General features: G+C 40.4%; 1 protein-coding gene across 2 annotated transcripts in view; it reads right to left on the bottom strand.

Moving 5' to 3' along the window:
* Window positions 1-19,384: 19,384 nt before the first annotated feature.
* Window positions 19,385-23,259, bottom strand: part of LOC132383436 (cysteine-rich secretory protein LCCL domain-containing 1-like) — a 40,469-nt gene continuing 36,594 nt past the window's right edge. For both annotated transcript variants that reach the window (XM_059954429.1, XM_059954513.1), the window contains 2 exons: window positions 20,595-20,728; window positions 19,385-19,436 (listed from right to left, as the gene is read on the bottom strand). In XM_059954429.1, the coding sequence (XP_059810412.1) occupies window positions 19,385-19,436; window positions 20,595-20,728 (186 nt within the window). The remainder of the gene's footprint in view (window positions 19,437-20,594; window positions 20,729-23,259) is intronic.

Here is a 23,259-nt window from a genome sequence, read left to right as displayed (position 1 = left end):
ACTTCATTCCCCTCCCCACCCACCTGGCTTCACCTATCACTTTCTAGCTTGTATTTCTTCCCTTCCCCTCACCGTAATTGTCTTTTCCCTCTTCCATCCAGTCCTGAGAAAGGATCCCGGCCCAAAATGTTGTACTGTTTATTCATTTCCATAGATTTTGCCTGAACAGCTGAGTTCTTCTAGCATTTTGTATGTGAGGCTACGACACATTGCTTCATGATTAATTATTTAGAAATACAATCATTAAAGAACATCCTCATCCTCTCAATTTCCAATTTTCTGGAAAGATGACCTCTCTGTGAGCTTCACTTACTAAACGTTTCTTCATTTCTCCTTTTAAAGAGAAAAGCAACTGATTAACACTCATGGGATCAAAATTGTTTGGCATTCCCTGATGATTGCTTTCAAGACTATGGTGGGAGTAGTAATAATGGACATCTGTGTTTTTCTACCTTATTGTGACTATCATCTTGTTTGTTTATTTATTTATTTATTTGTTGATCACATGAAAAATCCCGTTTAAGCTGATATTTCCTAAGCCAGCTTGCACTACCAGCAAAACCTGGCACTCTCAGTAAATCTATTAGAAAGCTGCACAGCATGCGGCAGGGTTTGAATATAGTAACAGCTTTACAGCACCACACACGCAGGTCTGAGTGCCAAACTGCCTGACCCTTGAAATTTCCTGGTATGGTTCTGATGATACTCAATTGTTTTTGGCCCGGGTACTAGTCAAGCACCCAATGAAAACAGAGCATAGCGCCTGGTTGAGGAAACAATGACAGTCTCCTGACAGTCAGACACAGATTTGTGCCAGCTGAAACTACAGAAGGTGAGAAAAACATTTATAACCTGCTGAATTACACTGTAGTGTGTCCAAATACTGCTTACAGCATTAAGCTTATGCTGTTGAATGCTGAGCAGTTATGCAGATGGATATGTTGAACTCGAAGGAGCTTGAATTCTACACCTGCGTTATCAGGATCAGGAAAATCAATTTACGTGAGCTGCCTGGGTAACAGTTTGGGGTCAATATTAGATTAAAACAAATACTCCAATTCAAATATCCAGCTGTGTGCACCATCAGCCAACTTAAATAGTTCATTTGTGTATAATACAGAATATTCCAATCCTGCTTTATCTGGCACTCAGATGCAGGAAATATGAGATTTGGTAAAATTATCTTGATATATCAGTAACCAAATTTCAAAACAGCATGAGGCACTATGTTTTAAGCTATGCAGTAACATTGTCTGCATGTTGTCAACAATACTCCCTCAGCATGGTGTAAGTACATGGGGGTCAGGTCACACTCCCCACAAAAAAAAATTCACAGTCTTCCCCAGTCAGAAGCCCTGAATGAAACATGAAATCCACAAACTGCAGAGAGCCATATCAAAGGCTGGTGACCAAATAAACTATGAGATCCAGGTACGGTGTCCAGAAATCCATCTCACAGACTAAGTGGCAATACCAGGCAAAACTTGAATCAACAATACATGCTCAACTATTGTGCCAGGGCTTGAGTACTACCGCCTCTTATAAAAGTAAATCAAGAGACGTGGATAACAACAGGGCTTTGCTTCCAGATGAGCTCAATGCCTTCTAAGCTTGTTTTGACCATCAAAACATGGAGGAACCCTCAGATACTCCCATAGCTATTGATGACTCTGTGATTTCAGTCTCTGAGGCCAATGTGCGAGCAGCCTTCAGGAGGGTGAACCCTCGAAAACCATCCAGCACAGATGGTGTATTTGGCCAAATATTAAAGACCTGTGCTGATCAAATGGCTGGTATATTCACTAAGATCTTTAACCTCTTGTTAGTCTGAGGTACCCACCTGTGACAAGCAGGCTTCAATTATACTGGTGCCAAGAGAAGTGTGGTGAACTGCCTCAATGACTATTGTCTGGTGACATTGTCTATCCACAGTGATGAAGTGTTTTACAACCATTAGGATCTTGAACAAAAGGGAATAATTTCACTTACTGCATCATTGAAATGCTCCCATAACCAACGCACTTACTTTCAAGCACTCTTCATCTCATGCTCTCAATGCTTATTGTTTATTTATTTATTATTAATATAATTTCTTCCTTTTTGCACTTGCACAGTTTGTTGTCTTTTGCACACTGGTTGTAAGCCCAAGTTGGTGTGCTCCTTCATTGATTCTGTTATGGTTATTAGAACATAGAAAATCTACAGCACGTTACAGATCCACAATGTTGTACCAACCATGTAACCTACCCTAGAAGCTGCCGAGAATTTCCTTACAGCATAGCCCTCTATTTTTCTTAGCTCCAGCTATCTATTTAAGAGTCTGTTAAAAGACCCTATTGTATCCGCCTCTACCACTGTTGCTGGCAGTGCATTCCACGCACCCACTGCTCTCTGTGTGAAAAACTTACCTCTGACATGCTCCAACATGTACCTACTTCCAAGCACCTTAAAACTATGCCCCCTCATGTTAGCCATTTCAACCCTAGGAAAAAGCCTCTGGCTATCCACACGATCAATGCCTCCCATCATCTTATACCCCTCTATCAGGTCACCACTCATCCTCTGTCACTCCAAGGAGAAAAGGCCAAGTTCACTCAACCTATTCTCATTAGGAATGTGCTCCAATCCAGGCAACATCCTTATAAATCTCCTCTGCATTATTTCTATAGTAACCACATCTTTCCTGTAATGAGGTGACCAGAAATGAACATGATACTCTAAGTGGGGTCTAACTAAGGTCTTATATAGCTGTAACATTACCTCACGGCTCTTGAACTCATTCCCATGGTTGATGAAGGCCAACACACTGTACGCCTTCTTAACGACACTGTCAACCTGCACAGCAGCTTTGAGTGTCCTATGGACATGGGCCCCAAGATCTCGCTAATCCTCCACACTGCCAAGTGTCTTGCGATTAATATTATATTCTATCTTCAAATTTGACCTATCAAAATGAATCACTTCACATTTATCTGGGTTGAACTCCATTTGATACTTCTCAGCCCAGTTCTGCATCCTATCGATGTCCTGCTGTAACCTCTGACAACCCTCCAGAATATCCAGAACACCCCCAACTTTTGTGTCATCAGACAACTTACTAATCCATCCTTCTACTTCTTCATCCAGGTCATTTATAAAAATCACAAAGGGGAGGAGTCCCAGAACAGATCCCTGCAGCACACCACTCGTCATCGTCTTCCGTGCAGATTACAAACCATCCACAACCACCCTTTGCCTTCTGTGGGCAAGCCAATTCTGGATCCACAAAGCAAGGTCTCCTTGGATCCCATGCCTCCTTACTTTCTGAATGAACCTCGCATGGGGAACCTTAGCAAATGAATTACTGATATCCATGTCTATTACATCCCCACTCCTCTACCTTCATCAACGTGTTTTCTTACATCCTTAAATAACTCAATCAGGTTCATAAGGTATGATCTGCCCTTGACAAAGCCATGCTGACTATCCTTAATCAGATTATGTCTCTCCAAATGTTCATAAATCCTGCCTCTCAGGATCTTCTCCAAAAACTTGCCCACCGCTAAAGTAACTGGTCTATAATTTCCTGGGTTATCTCTACTTCCCTTCTTGAACAAGCAAACAATGTTTGAACCCTTCTAATCCTCTGGTACTTTTCACGTTCCCATCGATGATGCAAAGATCATTGCCAGAGGCTCAGCTATCACCTCCTTCGCTTCCCATTGTAGCCTGAGGTACATCTCGTCTGGTCCCATCAACTTATCTAACAGTATCTTTCAAAAGCTCCAGCCAGTCAATATTAGGGAAATTAAAACCACCCATCAAAACAACCCTATTATTATTGCACTGTCCCAGAATCTGACTCCCTATCTGCTCCTCGATGTCTCTGTTACTATTGGGGGGGGGGGTCAATAAAAAACACCCAGTAGAGTTATTGCCCCCTTCCTGTTTCTGACTTCCACACATAATGACTCAGTAGACAATCCCTCCATGACTTGCTCCTTTTCTGCTGCCACAATAGCCCTGATTAGCAGTGCCACTCTCCTACCTCAGTTGCCTTCCTCCCTGTCCTTCTTGATACATCTAAAGCCCGCACACTCACCAGCCATTCCTGCTCCTGAGACATCCAAGTCTCTGTAATGGCCACAACATCATAGTTCCATTATATTCTATACATATTCTACAGATTTAATGAGTATGCCCACAAGAAAATGATCTTCAGGATTGTATATGGTGATGTATAAATTCTTCGATTAAAAAATTACTTTGAACTTTGACCCTTGAGCTTTGGATGTGGCCTTCTTAAATAGCAGAACTTGCTTCAGAAGGTGAATAGTCAATTTTTCCTAAGTTCACATCTCTCACATTGCTCACCATATTAACTGGTATTGTTGCAGAAGAGAAGCACAAAGACATGAAGATTAGTATCACCATTCCTACGTCTATCTCATAATTTTCAATCTTAATAATACCCTGTAATTCAGAAACAGGCTGTTCTTTTAGCAAATCTGTTAATATGGCATGTTGTTAGTACTATGTTGCTCTTTCAGAACATAGCGCTTTTAGAGCGCTAATGCCCAGGTTCAATTTGCGCCGTTGCCTGTAAGGTGTTTGTACATAATCCCTGTGAGCATGTGGGTTTCCTCTGAATGCTCTGGTTTCCTCCCACATTCCAAAGATGTATGATTTAGGCTGGAAGCGTGGAGACACTTGAAGTTGCTCAGCACAATCCATGCTGATTTGAATTGATTCATTCATTCATTCATTCATTCATTCATTATGTTTGTTCCTTCATTGTGTGCTGTGTTGTAAGACATAAGCAATCATTGTCTTTCCTTGACCATGACTGTTCTTGGTAAATTTTTCAGCTGAACTGGTTTGCTGTTGCCTTCTAGTGGGCAGTGTCTTTACAACAATGTAACCCCAGTCATTATCAATGCTCTTCAAAGATTGTCAGCCTGGCGTCAGTGGTCACATAACCGGAACTTGTGATATGCATCAACTGCTCATATGACCATGCACCCCCCGATTCCATGGCTTCACGTGACCCTGATCAGGGAGGGTTAAGCAGATTCTAAGCCTTGCCCAAGGGTGATCTACAGGCTAGTGGAGAGAAGGAGCACCTTACACCTCATTTGGTTGAGGCGTATCTCCACCCCACCACCCAGCACTAAGTGATGCTCTTGATACTAAATAACCAACTTAACTGTGTGCTTCAATGTACCTCTGACAAGTAAAGCCAATATTTTATGTTTAAGTGCTGGCCCTATTAACAATGCCCAAAGCACAAAATACAGGATAGGGTAGAGAAGTCACGTACCCGCTTGGAGTGACGAAACGCAGCAGTTTCCAAAACTATCTAATCCATGCAATCAATGTCCCTCTAATATGTTCACACACTCATATCTTTTGCTATTAGCACACAAAGCAATTTAAACTGCACAGAAACACCCTCTACCCCGTTGACATGTTAAGTATATTTCAGGATCATACACAGGCACATTTCCTTTACTGGTTTCTGATGCGGACGGTGTTGACAACGTGCAGTTTCCTGCAATTTGTCTGCAGATCTTAGAATGGGCTTAATTACACTGTTTATATTGAAGAAGTTATTCAGTGCGCACATGTTGTTATCACTGGGCACAACACAAGATTTTTGCATACACCAGTCATTACAAGTTAGAGGGAACAATGCGTACGTGCTCCAGATCAGAAGAAAAGCTGAGAAATAAACCCATATCCATCAACCTCAAGCTCAGATTGGATATGGGAGCACAATGTAACAAAATACCATTCAGGCTACACCCTAAAAACCACAAAGGGGCTGATATTTAAAGAAACAAAGCAATGACAAGCTGACAGCAAATGAAGGAGGTAAAATTGCATGACTTGGAAAACCTAATCATAGGAGGAGAAAAAGAAAACAAAGAATAAAATTAATTACATGTTTTAGGGAAAACCCACCACACTGAACTAGAGAAGTTGTGAGGAACAATCTGGCACATTGCTAGCATTTGTATCTGAAGTACAATAAACAGAAAGAGGGAACACCAACATGGAAAGTCAGTTTTGAGCAGCAGCATGTGGATGTGACAAGTTGCACTCTTAGATTTGCAAGGGTTGGGAACCAGGGTGCCAGAGCAGATAGTGGAGCGGGGGTGAAAAAAATGATGTTACAAGTTCACGCAAAGTCAGAAATAGAGGGGTTATGTGCGGTGGTAATAATCTTCTATTTCAATGCGAGGAGTACTGTGGGGAAGTCAGACAAGCTGAGAGTATGGATTGACACATGGAATGATGACATTATAGCCATTAGTGAAACTTGGCTACAGGAGGGGCAGGACTGGCAGCTTAATGTTCCAGAGTTCCAATGTTTCAGATGTGATAGAGGCAGAGGGTTGAAGGGTGGGGGGATGGCATTGCTAGTCAGGGAAAATGTTACAGCAGTGCTCAGGCAGGACAGATTAGAGGGCTTGTCTACTGAGGCCATATGGGTGGAGCTGAGAAACAGGGAATGTATGACCACATTAATGGGGTTATATTATAGACCACCCAATAGTCAGCGAGAATTGGAGGAGCAAATCTGCAGAGAGATACCAGACAACTGCAGGAAACAAAGTAGGGGATTTTAATTTTCCACATATTGATTGGGACTCCCATACTGTTAAAGGTCTAGACAGGTTAGAGTTTGTAAAATGTATTCAGAAAAGTTTTCTAAATCAATATGTAGATGTACCAACTAGTGAGGATGCAATATTAGATCTCCCATTAGGAAATGAGTTAGGGCAGGTGACAGAAGTATGTGTAGGGGAACTCTTTGGATCTAGTGATCATAATGCCATTAGTTTCAACTTGATCATGGATAAAGACAGATCTGGTCCTCGGGTTGAGATACTAAACTGGAAAAAGGCCAAATTTGAAGAAGTGAGAAAGGATCTAAAAAGCGTGGATTGGGACAGGTTGTACTCAGGCAAGGATGTGATTGGTAAGTGGGAGGCCTTCGAAGGAGAAATTTTCAGAGTGCAGAATTTGTATGTTCCTGTCAGGATTAAAGACAAAGTGAATAAGAATAAGGAACCCTGGTTTTCAAGGGATATTGGAAATTTGATAAAGAAGAAGAGAGAGATGTATGACAGGTATAGGCAACAAGGAGCAAATATGGTGCTTGAGAAGTATAAAAGGCGCAAGAAAATACTGAAGAAAGAAATCAGGAGGGCTAAAAGAAGACATGAGGTTGCTTTGGCAGTCATGGTGAAGGATAATCCTAAGAGCTTCTACAGATATATTAAGAGCAAAAAGATGGTAAGAGATAAAATTGGTCCTCTTGAAGATCAGAGGGGTTGGCTATGTATGGAACCAAAAGAAATGGGTGATATCTTAAATGGGTTCTGCATCTGTATTTACTAAGGAAACTGGCAAGGAGTCTCCAGAAATAAGGCAAACAAGTAGTGAGGTCATGGAACCTATACAGATTAAAGAGGAGGAGATGCTTGCTGTCTTGAGGCAAATCAGAATAGATAAATCCCCAGGACCTGATAGAGCATTCCCTTGGACCTAGTGTTGAAATTGCAGGGGCCCCACAGGTGAGGTACCAGAGGATTGGAGGGTAGCTCATGTTGTTCCGTTGTTTAAAAAAGGCCCTAAAAGTAATCTGGGAAATTATAGGCTGGTAAATTTGATGCCAGTAGTAGGTAAATTATTGGAAGGAGTACTAAGAGATAGGATCTACATGTATTTGGATAGACAGGGACTTATTAGGGAGAGTCAACATGGTTTTGTGCGTAGTAGGTCATGTTTAACAAATCTATTAGAGTTTTTTGTGGAGGTTACCAGGAAAGTGCATGAAAGGAAGGCAGTGGATGTTGTCCACATGGACTTCAGAAAGGCCTTTGACAAGGCCCCACATGGGATATTAGTTAGGAAGGATCAGTCACTAGGTATACATGGTGAGATGGTAAATTGGAATAGACATTGGCTCAGTGGGAGAAACCAGAGAGTGGTAGTGGAGGATTGCTTCTCTGAGTGAAGGCCTGTGACTAGTGGTGTGCCACAGGGATCAGTGCTGGGTCCATTGTTACTTGTCATCTATATCAATGATCTGGATGATAATGTGGTAAATTGGATCAGCAAATTTGCTGATGATACAAAGATTGGAGGTAGAGTGGACAGTGAGGAAGGTTTTCAAACCTTGCAGAGGGATTTGGACCAGCTGGGAAAATGGGCTGACAAATGGCAGATGGAGTTTAATGAAGACAAGTGTGAGGTATTGCACTTTGGAAGGACAAACCAAGGTAGAACATACAAGGTAAATGGCAGGACACTGAGGAGTGCAGTAAAACAAAGGGATCTGGGAATACAGATACAGAATTCCCTAAAAGTGGCGTCACGGGTACATAAAGAGAGCTTTTGGCTCATTGGCCTTTATAAATCAAAGTATTGAGTGTAAGAGTTTGAATGTTATGGTGAGGCTGTATAAGACATTGGTGAGACTGAATTTGGAGTATTGTGTGCAGTTTTGGTCACCTAATTACAGGAAGGACATTAATAAGTTTGAAAGAGTGCAGAGAAGGTTTACAAAGATGTTGCCAGGACTTGAGAAACTGAGTTACAGAGAAAGGTTGAATAGGTTAGGACTTTATTCCCTGGAATGATGAAGAATGAGAGGAGATTTGATAGAGGTGTATAAAATAATGATGGGTATAGACAGAATGTATGCAAGCAGGCTTTTTCCACTGAGGCTAGGGGAGAGAAAAAACAGAGGACATGGGCTAAGAGTGAAGGGGGAAAAGTTTAAAGGGAACATTGGGGGGGGGGGCTTCTTCACAGAGAGAGTAGTGGAAGTGTGGAATGAGCTGCCAGTTGAAGTGGTGAATGCAGCCTCACTTTTAACATTTAAGAAAAACTTGGACAGGTACATGGATGAGAGATGTATGGAGGGATATGGCCCAGGTGCAGGTCAATGGGACTAGGCAGAAAAACGGTTCGGCACAGCCAAGAAGGGCCAAAAGGCCTGTTTCTGTGCTGTAATGTTCTATGGTTCTGTGATTCCTGCCTGTATGACTGGAAAGTTGTAGTGGGATTGAGCACTGAAATATTCAAGAAATATAGATGTAGGCCTTTGAAGCTTCAGAGTTCTGGGTTCATTCCAAAACATGAACCAGGAAAAAGTATGGCACCAGTTTTAACCTATCATCACAGGAGAAGCATATTTCAGGTAGGAAGGTACACTGTTTGGTGAATGTGACACAGTCAAAATTGAGCAAACTTAGAGAAAGGATGACAAATAGAAAATTTGATTGAACCTTCCATGGATCTTGGACAAGCTGTGAGTGCTGTTAGCCATTTCTTGTTACTATGCATTTCCAACAATACTTAAAAGTTAATAAGATTTAGAAGATTAGCTTCATTGCTGACCTGTACATTGAGATGAACAGTGAAGTGGAGTGTTTGCACCAAATCAAATCAACGAGGATTGTGTTGGCGGCAGACCGGAAGTAGCACTGTGCTTCTGGTGCTAGCATGGCGTGCCCACAATTTACTAACCCAAACTGTAACCTTTGGATGGTGGGAGGAAACACTCATGGTCCAAACTCCTTCCGAACGGTGATAGGAATAGAAACCTAATAACTGCCATCGTGAAGCGATCGTACTAACTGCTACACTGCCATGCCACCCCAAGTTATCACATCACATTCATGGAAATGCAGATATCCGTTCGTAATGGACGAAGGAGAGAGCTATTTTGTCTGTTTTGCACAATGCCTTGTCATACGGTGAGACTTGCATTACAAGAGCATTTAAAATAATTGGCACATAACAGCATTTCGAGGCAAATAAATCCACAAGTGACTGAATCAAGAGAACAGTAATCATTTCCATGGACTTGGTAAGCATTTATTTGTATAGTATAACTGGCTGTGATTCATAGTAACATCATGATATTGAACAACTTACACTGAGGAGAATAAGTGCTGTAGGAAAATACGACTCATGGTGGAAGACGTTGTGTTTTATGATGTAAAATAAAAAATGTGTTTTTAAGAGAAGGTGATTGGAATCTGCCACAGCCAGCATAAAGGGAGCATTTTCATCCATGTATAGAGATCCTTTAATGCTTAATAGAACATAGAACATAGAAAACCTACAGCACAGTACAGGTCCTTCGGTCCACAATGCTGTGCCAAACATGTCCTTACCTTAGAACTACCTAGGCTTACCCATAGCCCTCTATTTTTCTAAGCTCCATGTGCCTTCCCAGGAGTCTCTTAAAAGACCGTATCATATCTGCCTCCACCACTGTCACCAGCAGCCCATTTCACGCACTCACCACTCTCTGCATAAAAAACTCACCCCTGACATTTCCTCTGTACCTACTTCCAAGCACCTTAAAATTATGCCCTCTCGTGTTAACCATTTCAGCCCTGGGAAAAGCCTCTGACTATCCACATGATCAATGCCTCTTATCATCATATACACCTCTATCAGGTCTCCTCTCATCCTCTGTCACTCCAAAGAGAAAAGGCCAACTTCACTTAACCTATTCTCATAAGGCATGCTCCCCAATCCAGGTAACATCCTTGTAAATATCCCCTGCACCCTTTCTATAGTTTTCACATCCTTCCTGTAGTGAGGCAACCAGAACTGAGCACAGTACTGCAAGTGAGGTCTGACCAGCTGCAACATTACCTCTCAGCTCCTGAACTCAATTCCATGGTTGATGAAGGCCAATACACTGTATACCTTCTTAACCACATAGTCAACCTGCGCAGCAGCTTTGAGTGTCCTATGGACTCAGACCCCAAGATCCCTCTGATCCTTCACACTGCCAAGAGTCTTAACATTAATTCTATATTCTGCCATCATATTTGATCTACCAGAATGAACCACCTCAAACCTAACTGGATTGAACTCCATCTGCCGCTTCTCAGCCCAGTTTTGCAACTTATCGATGTCCTACTGTAACCTCTGACAGACTCCATACTATCCACAACACCTCCAACCTTTGTGTCATCAGCAAATTTACTAAACCATCCCTCCACTTCCTCATCCAGGTCATTTATAAAATTCACAAAGAGTAAGGGTCCCAGAACAGATCCCTGAGACACACCACTGAGTAGAGTGCAGAGGCTATGGCATCATCAGTGGACCAATTTGAATGATAAACAAACTGGAAAGGGTCCAATATAGAAGGAAGATGGGATTTAAGCAATCCATAACCAGGATTTTGAGGGCTGGGTTCAAGATGCTTAATTTCATGTATTTCAGTTGGATTGTACTAATGAGGGCAGCAAGAAGTGAAAGCTTTGAATTTGTGTATATCACTGACAGAAACTTCAGGATTTGCATGTTAGTCTCTGTACAGACAAAAATCCCAGATTTGCTGTCAGTCACACTGAATAACGATGGTGAGCACTGGTAATTTTGTCATCGTTATTGCTGCAGATTCCGGGCTAATAAACCTCAGTCAAGTTAAATGTGTGGAAATCCAGCAATCAACCTTCACCAAAAAAAAACAATTATACATATCATGCTCCATAAGATAATGCATGTTACAGAAAATGTTATTTTAGTTGAGGTTTAGTAAATGATAATTCACAAATGTGAATCAGACAATGAAGTAAATATTGTTCATTCATGTAATAGCTTTTCTTCTCTCATTCACTGTAATACTTCTCTTTTACTCTTCAATCCCCATGAACACCACCTCACTATTCCTCTTCTACACTATTTATTTTCACTTATAGTAATTTCTTAAGCCGGTGCTGTACTGCTGCCACAAAACAAGAAATTTTGCAATTAATGTCACTGACAATAAATTGGATTCTGATTCTGATTTCCAATGACTCCTTGTTTGTGTGTCCCATCTTCGGTACAAGTGTCTGCCATGAACATTAAACATAATTGCCAGGGCGACAGATTACAGCTATGGATAACATACTGAGAAGGCAGCTTTGCAACTGTATATAAATGAAAGGCTCAAAAGAATCTAGGAATGGGTCATTCATCAACTGTCCCGTTTTAGGAGTTTGAGGACATTTGGTTTGTCAACTAAAACACTCAAAAACTTCTGCAAATGTACCTTGGAGAGCATTCTGACTGGCTGCATTACCTTCTGGTATAGGGGACGCTATTGCACAAGATCCAAGTAAGTCGCAGAAACTTGTAAAATTAGTCAGCTTCATCATGAGTACCGGCCTCTGTAGCATCCAAGTAATCTTCAAGGAGTGGTGTCTTAGGAAGGCAGCGTCCATCATTAAGGACCTCCACCACCCAGGGCATGCCCTCCTCTCACTGTCGTCGTCGGGAAGGAAGTACAAATGCCTGAAGGCACACACTCAGTGATTCTGGAACAGCTTCTTTCCCTCTGCCTTCCGATTTCTAAATGGACATTGAACCCATGAACACTACCTCACTACTTTTTATTTCTGTTTTTTGTACTATTTATTTTAACTTAATTATTTAATAGACATACAACTTACAGTATATACTTACTGTAAATTCAGATTTATTCATTCTGTATTTATTTATCATGTATGTCAATGTACTGCTGCTGCAAAGTTAACGAATTTCATGATGCGTATATGCCACTGATGTTAAACCTGACTCTAATTCTTCTGGTTTTGGAAGTCATACCAGGACACCAAAGCTGAGCTGGATTCAGCAGGCTACTCTCCTTGGGAAATGAGGAGTCGGTATTCTAAACACAGCCTCTCCTCAAATGGTTATAGCTCTAAACCTTTGCTGAAACCTGTGTTGTTTTTCTCTGGCCAAAGTTATGTTGGTGTTGTTACCACGTCCTTGCACATTAAAGTCAATGCGAGGATTAAAAGGGGAAGCTTGTGAAATCATTTGCCAGTCTGCCTCCGCATGTAATCTAACCAAACAGAATCAAAGTCTTCCTTTCACCCTTCCAGCCGGGACCTGATCTCAGTACGTAGAGGTGAAAGGCCACCAGCTCGTTCTTACCATCTTAAATTATATCTTAACTGAACCATAATTTCTCCGCAACTTCCGCTGTCTTCAAAAGGATGCAATCAACAAACAAGTCTTTACCTTCAACACCCACCACTCTCCGCTCTCCAGAGGTACCACTCTCTCCATGATTCCCTTGTCCATTCATCCCTCCCTACTGATCTCCCTCCTGGCACTTATCCCTGCAAGCGGAAGAAGTGCAAAACCTGCCCCTACACCTCCTCCCTCACCTCCAGCCGGGTCTCCAAACAGCCTGTCCAGATGAGGCAACACTGTATCAGGTGCTTCCAGTGCAGCCTCCTCTACATCAGCGAGACCAGATATACGTTGCTTTGATGAGCACCTTTACTCCATCCACAACAAGCAGAGTTTCCTGCTGGCCAACCATTTTAATTCCAATCCCCATTCCCATCCTGACATGTTGGTCCATGGCCTCCTCTACTGCCATGATGGGGCCCCTGTTAGGCTGGAGGAGCAACACTTCATATTCGGTCCAAGCAACCTTCAACCTGACGGCATGACCATCAATTTCTCTAACTTTTTATCATTTTTCCCCATGCTCCCTGCTATCTTTTTCCACTTCCCCATTGTAGCTCTCCTCTTACCCCTTCTCTTCTTCTCACCTGCCTATCATCTCCCTTTGGTGCCACTCCTCCTTCCCTTTCTCCCTGGTGGAAAAGGACTGAAGAGGAATTAATCTGATAAGAGGACCCAATCACCTCACTTCTCCACTCGCCTGGCTTTACCTATTTCCCTTATCTTGCAATCCTTCCCCTCCCCTGCCTTCTTATTCTGACTTCTTTTCCCTTCCTTTTTAATCCTGAAGAAGGGTCTCGTCCTGAAATGTCGACTCTCTATTTCGTTCGATAAATGCTGCCTGACCTGTTGAGTACCCTGGCATTTTGCATGAGTTACTCTGGATTTCCAGCATCTGCAGAATCATTTGCGTTTATTATCTTAATTCAATATGAGTCAGAAAATGCAGAACTTAGCTCTGCACCACAAATAATTCAGCCATTATACTTAATAGGAGGTAACCAGAATTGTAGAGAGACAGTTTGGCCATAGTGTTTCTAAATGAAGATTTAATATTGTTATATCACCATTTTCCTACACCTCCCTGCCAAATGCTATGACTCATTATGAAGAGAATTTCTCATGCTTCCATTGCTGCTTCTCTATTCACTGCTGGTACTATATGGAAATGCTATTCAACTAGATGGCATCATAGCTATTGATTTCATTCATGACCACACACCGACTTTTATGTCTACAACTGAATCTAACGCTATTAACTTGTGCATCATCTTTTCAAATCAACTGTTAACTGAGATCAGTTTGCTCAACTCAGATTTGAAACCAATGGAAGAGACGATCATATGAGCTTTATGTCAGACAATTCCTTCTCAAAAAGTTTCACAATTAATAGTTAAATTTATTACAATAGTTATAATTGTTTTTGAAACAATCTCAAAAGAGTTCAATCTTAAAAAAAACTTATTATCAAAGTACCATATGTATATGTCACCAAATATTATCCTGAGATTATTTTTTGTGTGGGTATTCACAGCACCGTGAATGAGATGGAATGGATGAATGAGAAAGAAGTAAAGTGAATGAGATTTTGGGGAACAACGCACACAAAATGCTGGAGGAACTCAGCAGGCTTGGCAGCATCTGTGGAAAAGAGTAGTCGACATTAAACGATTTTAGGGAGTTCAGTACCAAAATAAAAAATATCAAGAATACAGAAACATGCCTACCAAAGGGATAGATGGAGTGCACTTGGAAGGGATGTTTCCATTAGTGAGAGGGTCAAGAATCCAAGGGCAGAACCTCAGAATAAAAGGAACACCCTTTAAAAACTGAATGAAAGGGATTTCTTCAGCCAGAGGGTGCTGAATCTATGCAATTTGTTGCCACCAGGGGCCAATGAGGCCATGTCCTTTGCCGTTTTTAAGGCTAACATTGATATATTCGTGAATGGTAAGGGAGTTATGGGTTACACGGAAAAAGCAGGAGACTGGGGTTAGACAAAAGCAGTGAAAATTATTGTAGATTACGCAGGATCTTGATCAGTTAGGGAGTGGGCCAACAAGTCCAAAAGGACTTCAATGCAGATAAGTATGAAGTAGTGCAACTTTAAAAGTCAAACCATTATAGGAACTATACTACAAATGGTAGGGGACTGCAAATTGTAACGGAATAGAGGAACTTAGGAGACACAAGTGCGTTGCTCACTGAAAATGGTGTCATGGGTAGACGGGGTGATACTAAGGGTATTATCACACTAGCCGTCAATCAAAGCATTGAGTATTGGGGTTGGGACATTATGTCGCAGTTGCACTAGTTGCTGGTGACACCATACTTGAATGCTGTGAACAGTTTTGGTCAGCTCATTAATGGAAACGTGATTAAACTGGAAAAAGTGTGGAGAAGATTTATGAGGATGCTGTCAGGACAAGAGAGCCTGAGTTATTGGGAGAGGTTGGCCAGATTAGGTCTTTATTCCTTGGAAATAGGGGCAACCTGATAGAAATGTTTATAATTATAGAGGCATAGATAAGGTAACAGTCTTTTGCCCCCACATACAAAATGCTGGTGGAACACAGCAGGCCATCTGTAGATGCTGGAAATTGTAGATTTCCTCATGTTTAGGCTTTTGCCCCGATAGGGAAGTACAAAACAAGGAGGCATAGCTTTAGGGTGAGAGGGGAAAGCTTGAAAAGGGACCCGAGGGGCAATCTTTTCATGCTTCTCAGGTGGTGAGTATATAGAATGAACTGCCAGAGTGGTTGAGAAAGACACAGCAGTATCAATCAGGAGGCACTTGGATAGGTAAGTAGAAGGGCAGGGCATGGAGGGATATGGGCTGAATGCAAGAAACTGGGACCAGCTGTGTGGGCAAGGTCAGCATGGATTCAATGGGCTGAAGGGTCTGTATCCAATGATTGAAACACCTCTTTGAAATACCACCAAGCAAAATGTCACTTTGACCTCAAAAGCAAAATACTGCCAATGCTGGAAATCTAAAATAACAACAGAGGTGAAACTCCTTAACAGGTTAGGAACCATCAGATCAAGAAGTTAAAAGGAAATATGGCATGCTTGCCTTTATTAGTCCAGACATTGAGTTCAATAGTCAGGATGTTATGTTGCAGCTTTATTAATCTCTAGTTTGGTTGCATCTGGAGTATTATACATTTCCCGTCACCCCATTGTGGGAAGGATGTTGAGGCTTTGGAGAGAGTGCAGAGGAGGTTTACCAGGATTAGAGGGCTTGTGCTATAATGAGAGGTTAGACAAACTTGGGTTATTTTCTGTGGAGCAGCGGAGGCTCAGGTGAGATCTGATTGATGCACCATCAATAACTCTTGGAGACGTGAGGCGAGATATAGGTTTTTATTGGCTGGAAGAAAGAACTAGCAGCAATTGACCACCACACTACATACTACAGACTGAGGCCGGGGCGGTGTCCCCAATCGCCTTTATACAGGAGCAGTCAGCGGGGGGGGGGGGGGGGGGGGGCGTGTCCAGACAGGTATACGTAGTTCACCACACTGATAAAGGTTGAAAATATTGTGAAAGGCATAGATAGGGTAGGCAGACAGTTTCTTTTTCTCCCCAAGGGTTGAAATGTCTAATACCAGAGGGCATGTATTTAAGGGGAGGGGAGGAGATTTCAAAGTAGGTGTGAGGGGCAAGTATTTTATTAATTTTTTTTTAAAACAGATAGTGGTAGGTGTATAGAATGCACTGCCTAGGGTGGTGGTGGGGGGAAATACATTAGGGACTTTTAAGAGACATTTAGATAGGCAGATAAATGTGAGAAAAATGTAAGGATATGGACAATATGTAGGCAGTTCAATTTGCCATTTACTAATTTAACTGGTTTGACACATTATTGTGGGCCAAAAGGTCTGTTCCTGTGTTTGTACCATTCTGAGTTCAATCTGTGGCTGGAAAAACTAATTCTGATGCAAGAATATTGACTGCAGCATTAATGTCAGTTCATGCCTCACTGATATTTTACCTGCTGAGTATTTGCCACATTCTGCTTTTACTTAAGCAGTCAGAGCCCTATAATTAAGGGCTGTGTCACATTGTACATCAAGTCAGTCAGTCAGTCATTTAATCAATCATGTAGGAGTGGGCTCTTGGGAAGTCCTTCAGATCCTCCCATTATACTTCTATTGATGCCCCAATCTCTACACTGGTTCTTAATATCTTTCTGAGCTACCGGTCTGCTATGATGTGCCAGCCCTTTAACTGAATCTGTGGTAAAACGTGTAAGGGCAAGATAAATAAATTCATCAGATTTTTTACAGTTTCTCCCATTTATTCCTGCAGTACAGGGCCAAGTAAAAATCTACTCAATTTTTTTTAAACAGCATTATATTAAACCAAGTATAGCATTGATGTTTATTATTAGAGCAGTACAAATAGTTCAATAAATATTTCTAATAATCTGGAACTGCTGTAAAATTTGTGATTTTAATAAAGTGTTAATAAATCGGGTACAAGAGTCAGATACAACTGGTTGTCAGTTTTCAAACCAGCTACTGAAAGCCATAGAAAAGCACAAAAATGCAGATTAACATATAATTTTAAGGGTTCCTACATCAAATATATCAACACAGAAATTCTTAAATTTAATATAACCTTTCACACATTGTATCGGTGTGGAAAAGATGCCAACAGTTACAGAATGGCAAAGTGATACAAAATCCTTTCAGCTCTGATCGCACCACATAATATCAGATTTTTTTTAAACTGCATTTTTCATAGATTTACTAAAATAACTTGGTTTACAATAATTTTTAAAAATGTTAATTCATTTCCTCCTTCAAAAACAAAATGGATATGGTAAAAGAGAACTGTCTGGAATATAAAAAGAAACCTCTTCCATGTACAAATTATGGAAACTAGATGAACAAGAGCAGTGCAATATTTATTGTTTACAGGGTCTTTAATTCAAATTGAGAAAACAAACTTGCAGATTTCACTACAAAAATGTGTGTAAGCACAAAAACTACAAAAAGGTTTAGTATCTGAGGTAGTAAAGATACATAATGGCAGACAGTTTTGTTTGAAAGGCAGACTTCATAAACATTTAAAGTACAAAGTTCAGAAGATTTATGATTTACTTTGAATTTTGAAAGGTAGATTTTATAAACACTCAAAAGTTACAAGTACAAAAGGCAATTTTAACATGTAACAAAATAACTTAAATAACTTCCAACAGCTTGCTGTTTGTGAGCAATATAGTTTTCTTAAAAACAAATATCAACATTATACTACGTTTCACATACTAAATAGCAGAATGTATATTAGCAGGCTTACTTTCAAAAGGCGTACTTCATAATCTATGTTGTCCCATCTATGTACAGAGAATGCTAATTTTGTTCAGACATTTATTCAATTACTTTCTAAATTTCTAATTTATATATTCCAATTTGGCATTTTGGGCAAGTGACTGGAATTTGTGATATAGTCTGGTGTGAAATGATGTCACTAATTGAACACAACCCCTAGGATACTGCCTGAGGCCTGCTCAAAACTGGGCCTCAAGGCTTCTCTGCTGCAGATGTCAATCAAGTGTTTCAATGCAGCTCAAATGATGAGCTGATTCTGACACTAAGACAGGCTGCAGGTCAGGAGACATGGGTAAAATTTCAAGGGGGGGGTGGGAAAATGAAGGGACTTTCAATGATGCACAATACCTTAGAAAACACGACAGGAAAACTCCTAATCTACTTGATTCAACAGATATATACGCAGTAAGGGGTCTCCAGCTGGAGACCCAAAATCAACTGGATAGCATAAAAGGGACAAGCTCTGTTCAGTTGATGAAGTTATAAAGGGCCCAATACAAATATTAGGATATCAGTTCAAGGCTTGTTTCAGTTGGACATTCTGATACTTAGAAGCTACTGGCTTCTACTTATAGATGCAAAACATCGCCCTGAAAGTATGTCTTTCACTCCTCTCCCCTCCCATGATTGTACAAGCTGATTACTCTACCAAAAATACAATATTATCATCAATTTATTTCCTGGCCTGCAGGAATAACTGCCAGGTTCTTAAAGCACTAGATTAGTTCAACCTAATCATGGGTTTCAGTCTGAACCTTGGTGTTCAACAATTGGTTGTGTCATTGAGTTAGCAGCATGCTGTTAGACAACAGCAATTTAAAATTTTTAATTAATTTTGTTTATGGGGCAGTTCCATTATTGATATAATTACTGCTTATATGGTCTTAACCTTCTGCATTGCCCTTCCTTAATAAATGGTGCAGAAAGTTCTGGTTTGCAATAGATAAAACTGTTTCTGCCAATATCCTAACACAGCAAAAAAAACACAGGAAATAGTTGAAACACTTTCCTTTGCTTCTTCCAAGTCCTGTATTAAATGTGGTTACATTTGACCAGAGTCAAATGATTGCAAATATTCTGAATGCTTTGGCTCCAGGTGGATTTTTCAGGCTAAAAAAGGAGAAAAAAAGAATAAGTAAATGTAAGGACATGCTCTCTTTCAATGATCAATCCCAAATCTCATTACTTGCTGTAATTAGTTTTAGCTGTTTGTAGCACTTCTTTTTTTGCCCACAAAGGACTAAAATAAAATATTTTTAACGTATATCTAATATATTCTACACATGGCGTGTTACAGAGGGGCTATCCACATGTCTTGTTATTTCATAAACCCTGAATGTGGCAAAAAACAATTAAGAATAATTCAGAATAGAATCTGATAAACAATAAAACTCATGCTCTGGGCTGTGAAGTTTTGGGCAAAGCTTGAAAATAAATTCTGTCCACTGTTGTTTACACCCAAAGCAGACATTTATGTCGAAGGGAGTTACTTCAAAATGAACTACCTCAGCCAAGCCATGCTGAAACAAAACATAACTAAAAGATGAGAATTAGGGTGCTTTCTCCCTCCCCTTCCCCACCAAACTGCTTCTACAACTGACTTCTGGGTAGAACTTTTCAAACAGTATCTGAAACTGCCTGGATAATAATCAACAGGAGTCACTGTAATAAAAGACTTTATTACTGGGGCATATTTAATACTATTAACTACTAAATCCTTAATAGAATTCTCTTTGTTTATAGTAAAAACTGCATTATTTCCCCCATGCTCATGATGAATTGATTGTAACAAACACTTAGAATGTTCATAAGACAATTAAGATTCTTGAACAATATAGGTTTATGCACAGGCTTTGGAATCTTTATCAGAATATAATTTCTACAGATTGGTCCAGAATATTTTCCCCCCAATCTGACATCAATGCTAAGGAACTTTATTAATAAATTCTAAAATTCATCAGAAATATTTGCTGTTTGTCTACGAGATCCAGACATTTTGTAAACAACAGTTATAAAAACAGTATTTGTTATGATGTAATAGTAAGCAGCTTTTAAGGGGATAGGTTTTATCAGCTTATAGGAACCAGGCGGTTCTGCATACTGTACCCTCTACTGAATTAACTAATTGCTTTGCTAAACATTGGGATGGGACAGACTGTTTCAGCCAGTTTGTGTTTCACATACCAAATAATGGTTCAATAAGCTCTGCTGTTCAAAATTTAACTCTGGCATCCGAATAAGTCTGCTGCTTTAGATTACAGTTCTAACCTTTCCGAGAATATTCCATTCTGGTACGAGCCAAAATAGCGTTGCTTTTTCTCAACTGGCATCATATCAATGTAACCTCCTTCATAATTACGAATGACCCCAGCATGGACCGCTGCTCTGCAAATACTGGACCTCTAAAGGGGATAAATAAATTATTAATTATTAATATCAGAAATAAATACATCTCTGTGCAACTTCTACCCTCAAATCAGAATTATCCAGATGACTTAATTACTTTGGATTTGAAATCCTGTTAGACAAATAAAACAGATCTGAAAGTGAAAATTTGCTTGCATTTGATATTTAAAATGTTTGACTTCCACAATAGAGTTAATAGTTTGTGCATGAAATCTTCATCCTAAAAACAGTAAAGATATCAGGTGAATAAAGCATTTAAGGTGATGTACTTTCAACTTTGAAGGAAACTTTTCAGCTCTGGGGTAAGTAAAGAGGTCAGCAACCAGACCAAAATAAGTAGCATTGTAATCGCTCGAGTATGATGTTCTCCAGAGGGATTGTCGACTGGTTGGTCCTCAGTTGCTGCTGAGGCAGATCCAAGATCCACACATTCTGGTGCAGTATGGACATGAGTAAGCGGTGGCTGTGGTTAGTGGTTGGGTCATTTGGTTGTTCAGACTCTCCTTTCACAACTGCCGCTTGTTCCCTGTGGTACAGCAGAGATCGCTCTCATGCAGTGCAACTCCTTCTTTAACGGATTTCCTGCAGGTTAATCTATTGAGCGAAATTTCCCCAGGAAATAAAGACTCAATCGTAATTATAATGAGGAATAGGAATGAGTGTGGTGATGAAGATGAGCTCACTGTGTGTTCTACACAGGAAAGAGAGCTGTGGAAAAAGATTCCAGAGACAGCAGAGGACCCAGGCTGAAGACACAAGGTAAACAAAGACTCTGACTTATTAGAAGACAATTAAATAAGCAACTTTAACGATTAACATATAATTAATTACATTGTTCAAATACAAATAGTTGTTCTACATGAACTGTGATACCCAAAATCTGTCAATAAAACACTGTCTGAAGCTCATCACAGAATCCAATGAATAATACAGCTTTGACTCTTCAAGCCCATTTTATTGACGTGCAGATCAAGGTATTGAATATTTTATAAACCCTCTCATGTTGGACACTCACTTGAGCTATAGTGCAGCCTTACAAAGAGCAAGGCTGTTTCTACTCTGATGTAATAGTGCACCTCAGTCTCAGACTTGCAGAAGCTCATATTGGACACTCTCTCATCTCTGCTCACAGTCAGGGCCTCTGTGAAATGTAGTCAAACAGAAATTTTTACTGGAAAGGACTTTGTGTACAGTACACTTCCATGATAAGCTCTACCTCAGGAAGGAAGAATTTGGAGATGTGAGTGGTACCAATCCCAGGGCCACCTGCTTGATGGTAAACATCACAGAAAACAGGAGAAAAGGCCAATCATTTCAAGTTTGATTGTCATCACAGAAACACAGAAATTTACAGCACATTACAAGACCCTTGGCCCACATAGTTGTGCTAACTACGTAACCTACTGTAGAAACTGCCAAGAATTTCCCTACCACATAGCCCTCTTCTTTTCTAAGCTCCATGTACCTATCTAAGAGTCTCCTAAAAAACCCTATTGTATCTGCCTTGACCACCGTCACTGACAGTACATTCCATGCACTCACCACTCTCTTTGTGAAGTCTGTGTGAAATGACACTCTGTGTGTCATCCTGGTTAATGGTTTTGCCACTGTGCAAATCAGCCATGCTGCCACTATCACTTGCAGGACAATTACGTCATTAAAAGTGAGCCCTCCTGACTTTGTTTCCTCCACAGGAAGGACTTTCCTTTTGATCGTGTACAACCACTTCCAGGCAGGATCATTGCTTGTGGGGCAATACACCTTTGTAGTTAAGGACAATTCAACTGCATCAGCACTTTATTATGCATACCCAAAAGCTGAACCAGCCTTGCATCTCTACAGCTGAGAAGTCTTGACATCCCTTCCTTCTTCTGTTTTACTGGGTTAACCATTTTCAGCCTCCTGCAACAATGTGGCATGTTTTCAATCCTTACACCAGTCATGCTGTGATCACTGAGATTTCCAACTTGTTAAATTAGGGGCGGCATTGTGTCTAGGATCAACAAAATTACGAACTGGTTGAATTCATTTCATAAAAGGACCCCTACAGTGAGTAGAGAGAACAGAATGCCCAATCAGAGCAAATTTTATACAATGTACAACAGATCTAACTGAACAAAATTTTGGGACAAACATGCTTATAAATGTTTGATGGCCATTTCTTGAAAATAAAATGTGATTTAATGGCTTCCTATATGCATGTAATCTGAAAGGTTATTACACAACATTTTAAGCAAGGGTTTCAACCATGTTGACAATTAAGAGCTTATGAATCCTAATCAAGAAATTTCATTCTGGTACAAATTACACAGCTTCTTGTACTCCGCTAAAGTTAAATGGAACCATTCTTTCATAATGAAATTCTGGTTAGTCTTAAAGAAAACATAAAGACCCAGTAATAATTTTTGTTAATTTCCCTTTCATTGAGCCGTCATTTTAAGTCTCTCCTTAGCAGCTTCAGACACTCGATCAATACATGAGCATTACATAAAAACCAGATTAGATCAGCACTATTTACCAGAACCAC

This window comes from Hypanus sabinus, chromosome 1, assembly GCF_030144855.1.
Source record: "Hypanus sabinus isolate sHypSab1 chromosome 1, sHypSab1.hap1, whole genome shotgun sequence".
NCBI classification, from domain to species: Eukaryota; Metazoa; Chordata; class Chondrichthyes; order Myliobatiformes; family Dasyatidae; genus Hypanus; species Hypanus sabinus.
The sequence above is the reverse complement of the archived record's forward strand: the minus strand, read 5'-3'. Positions and strand labels throughout refer to the sequence as shown.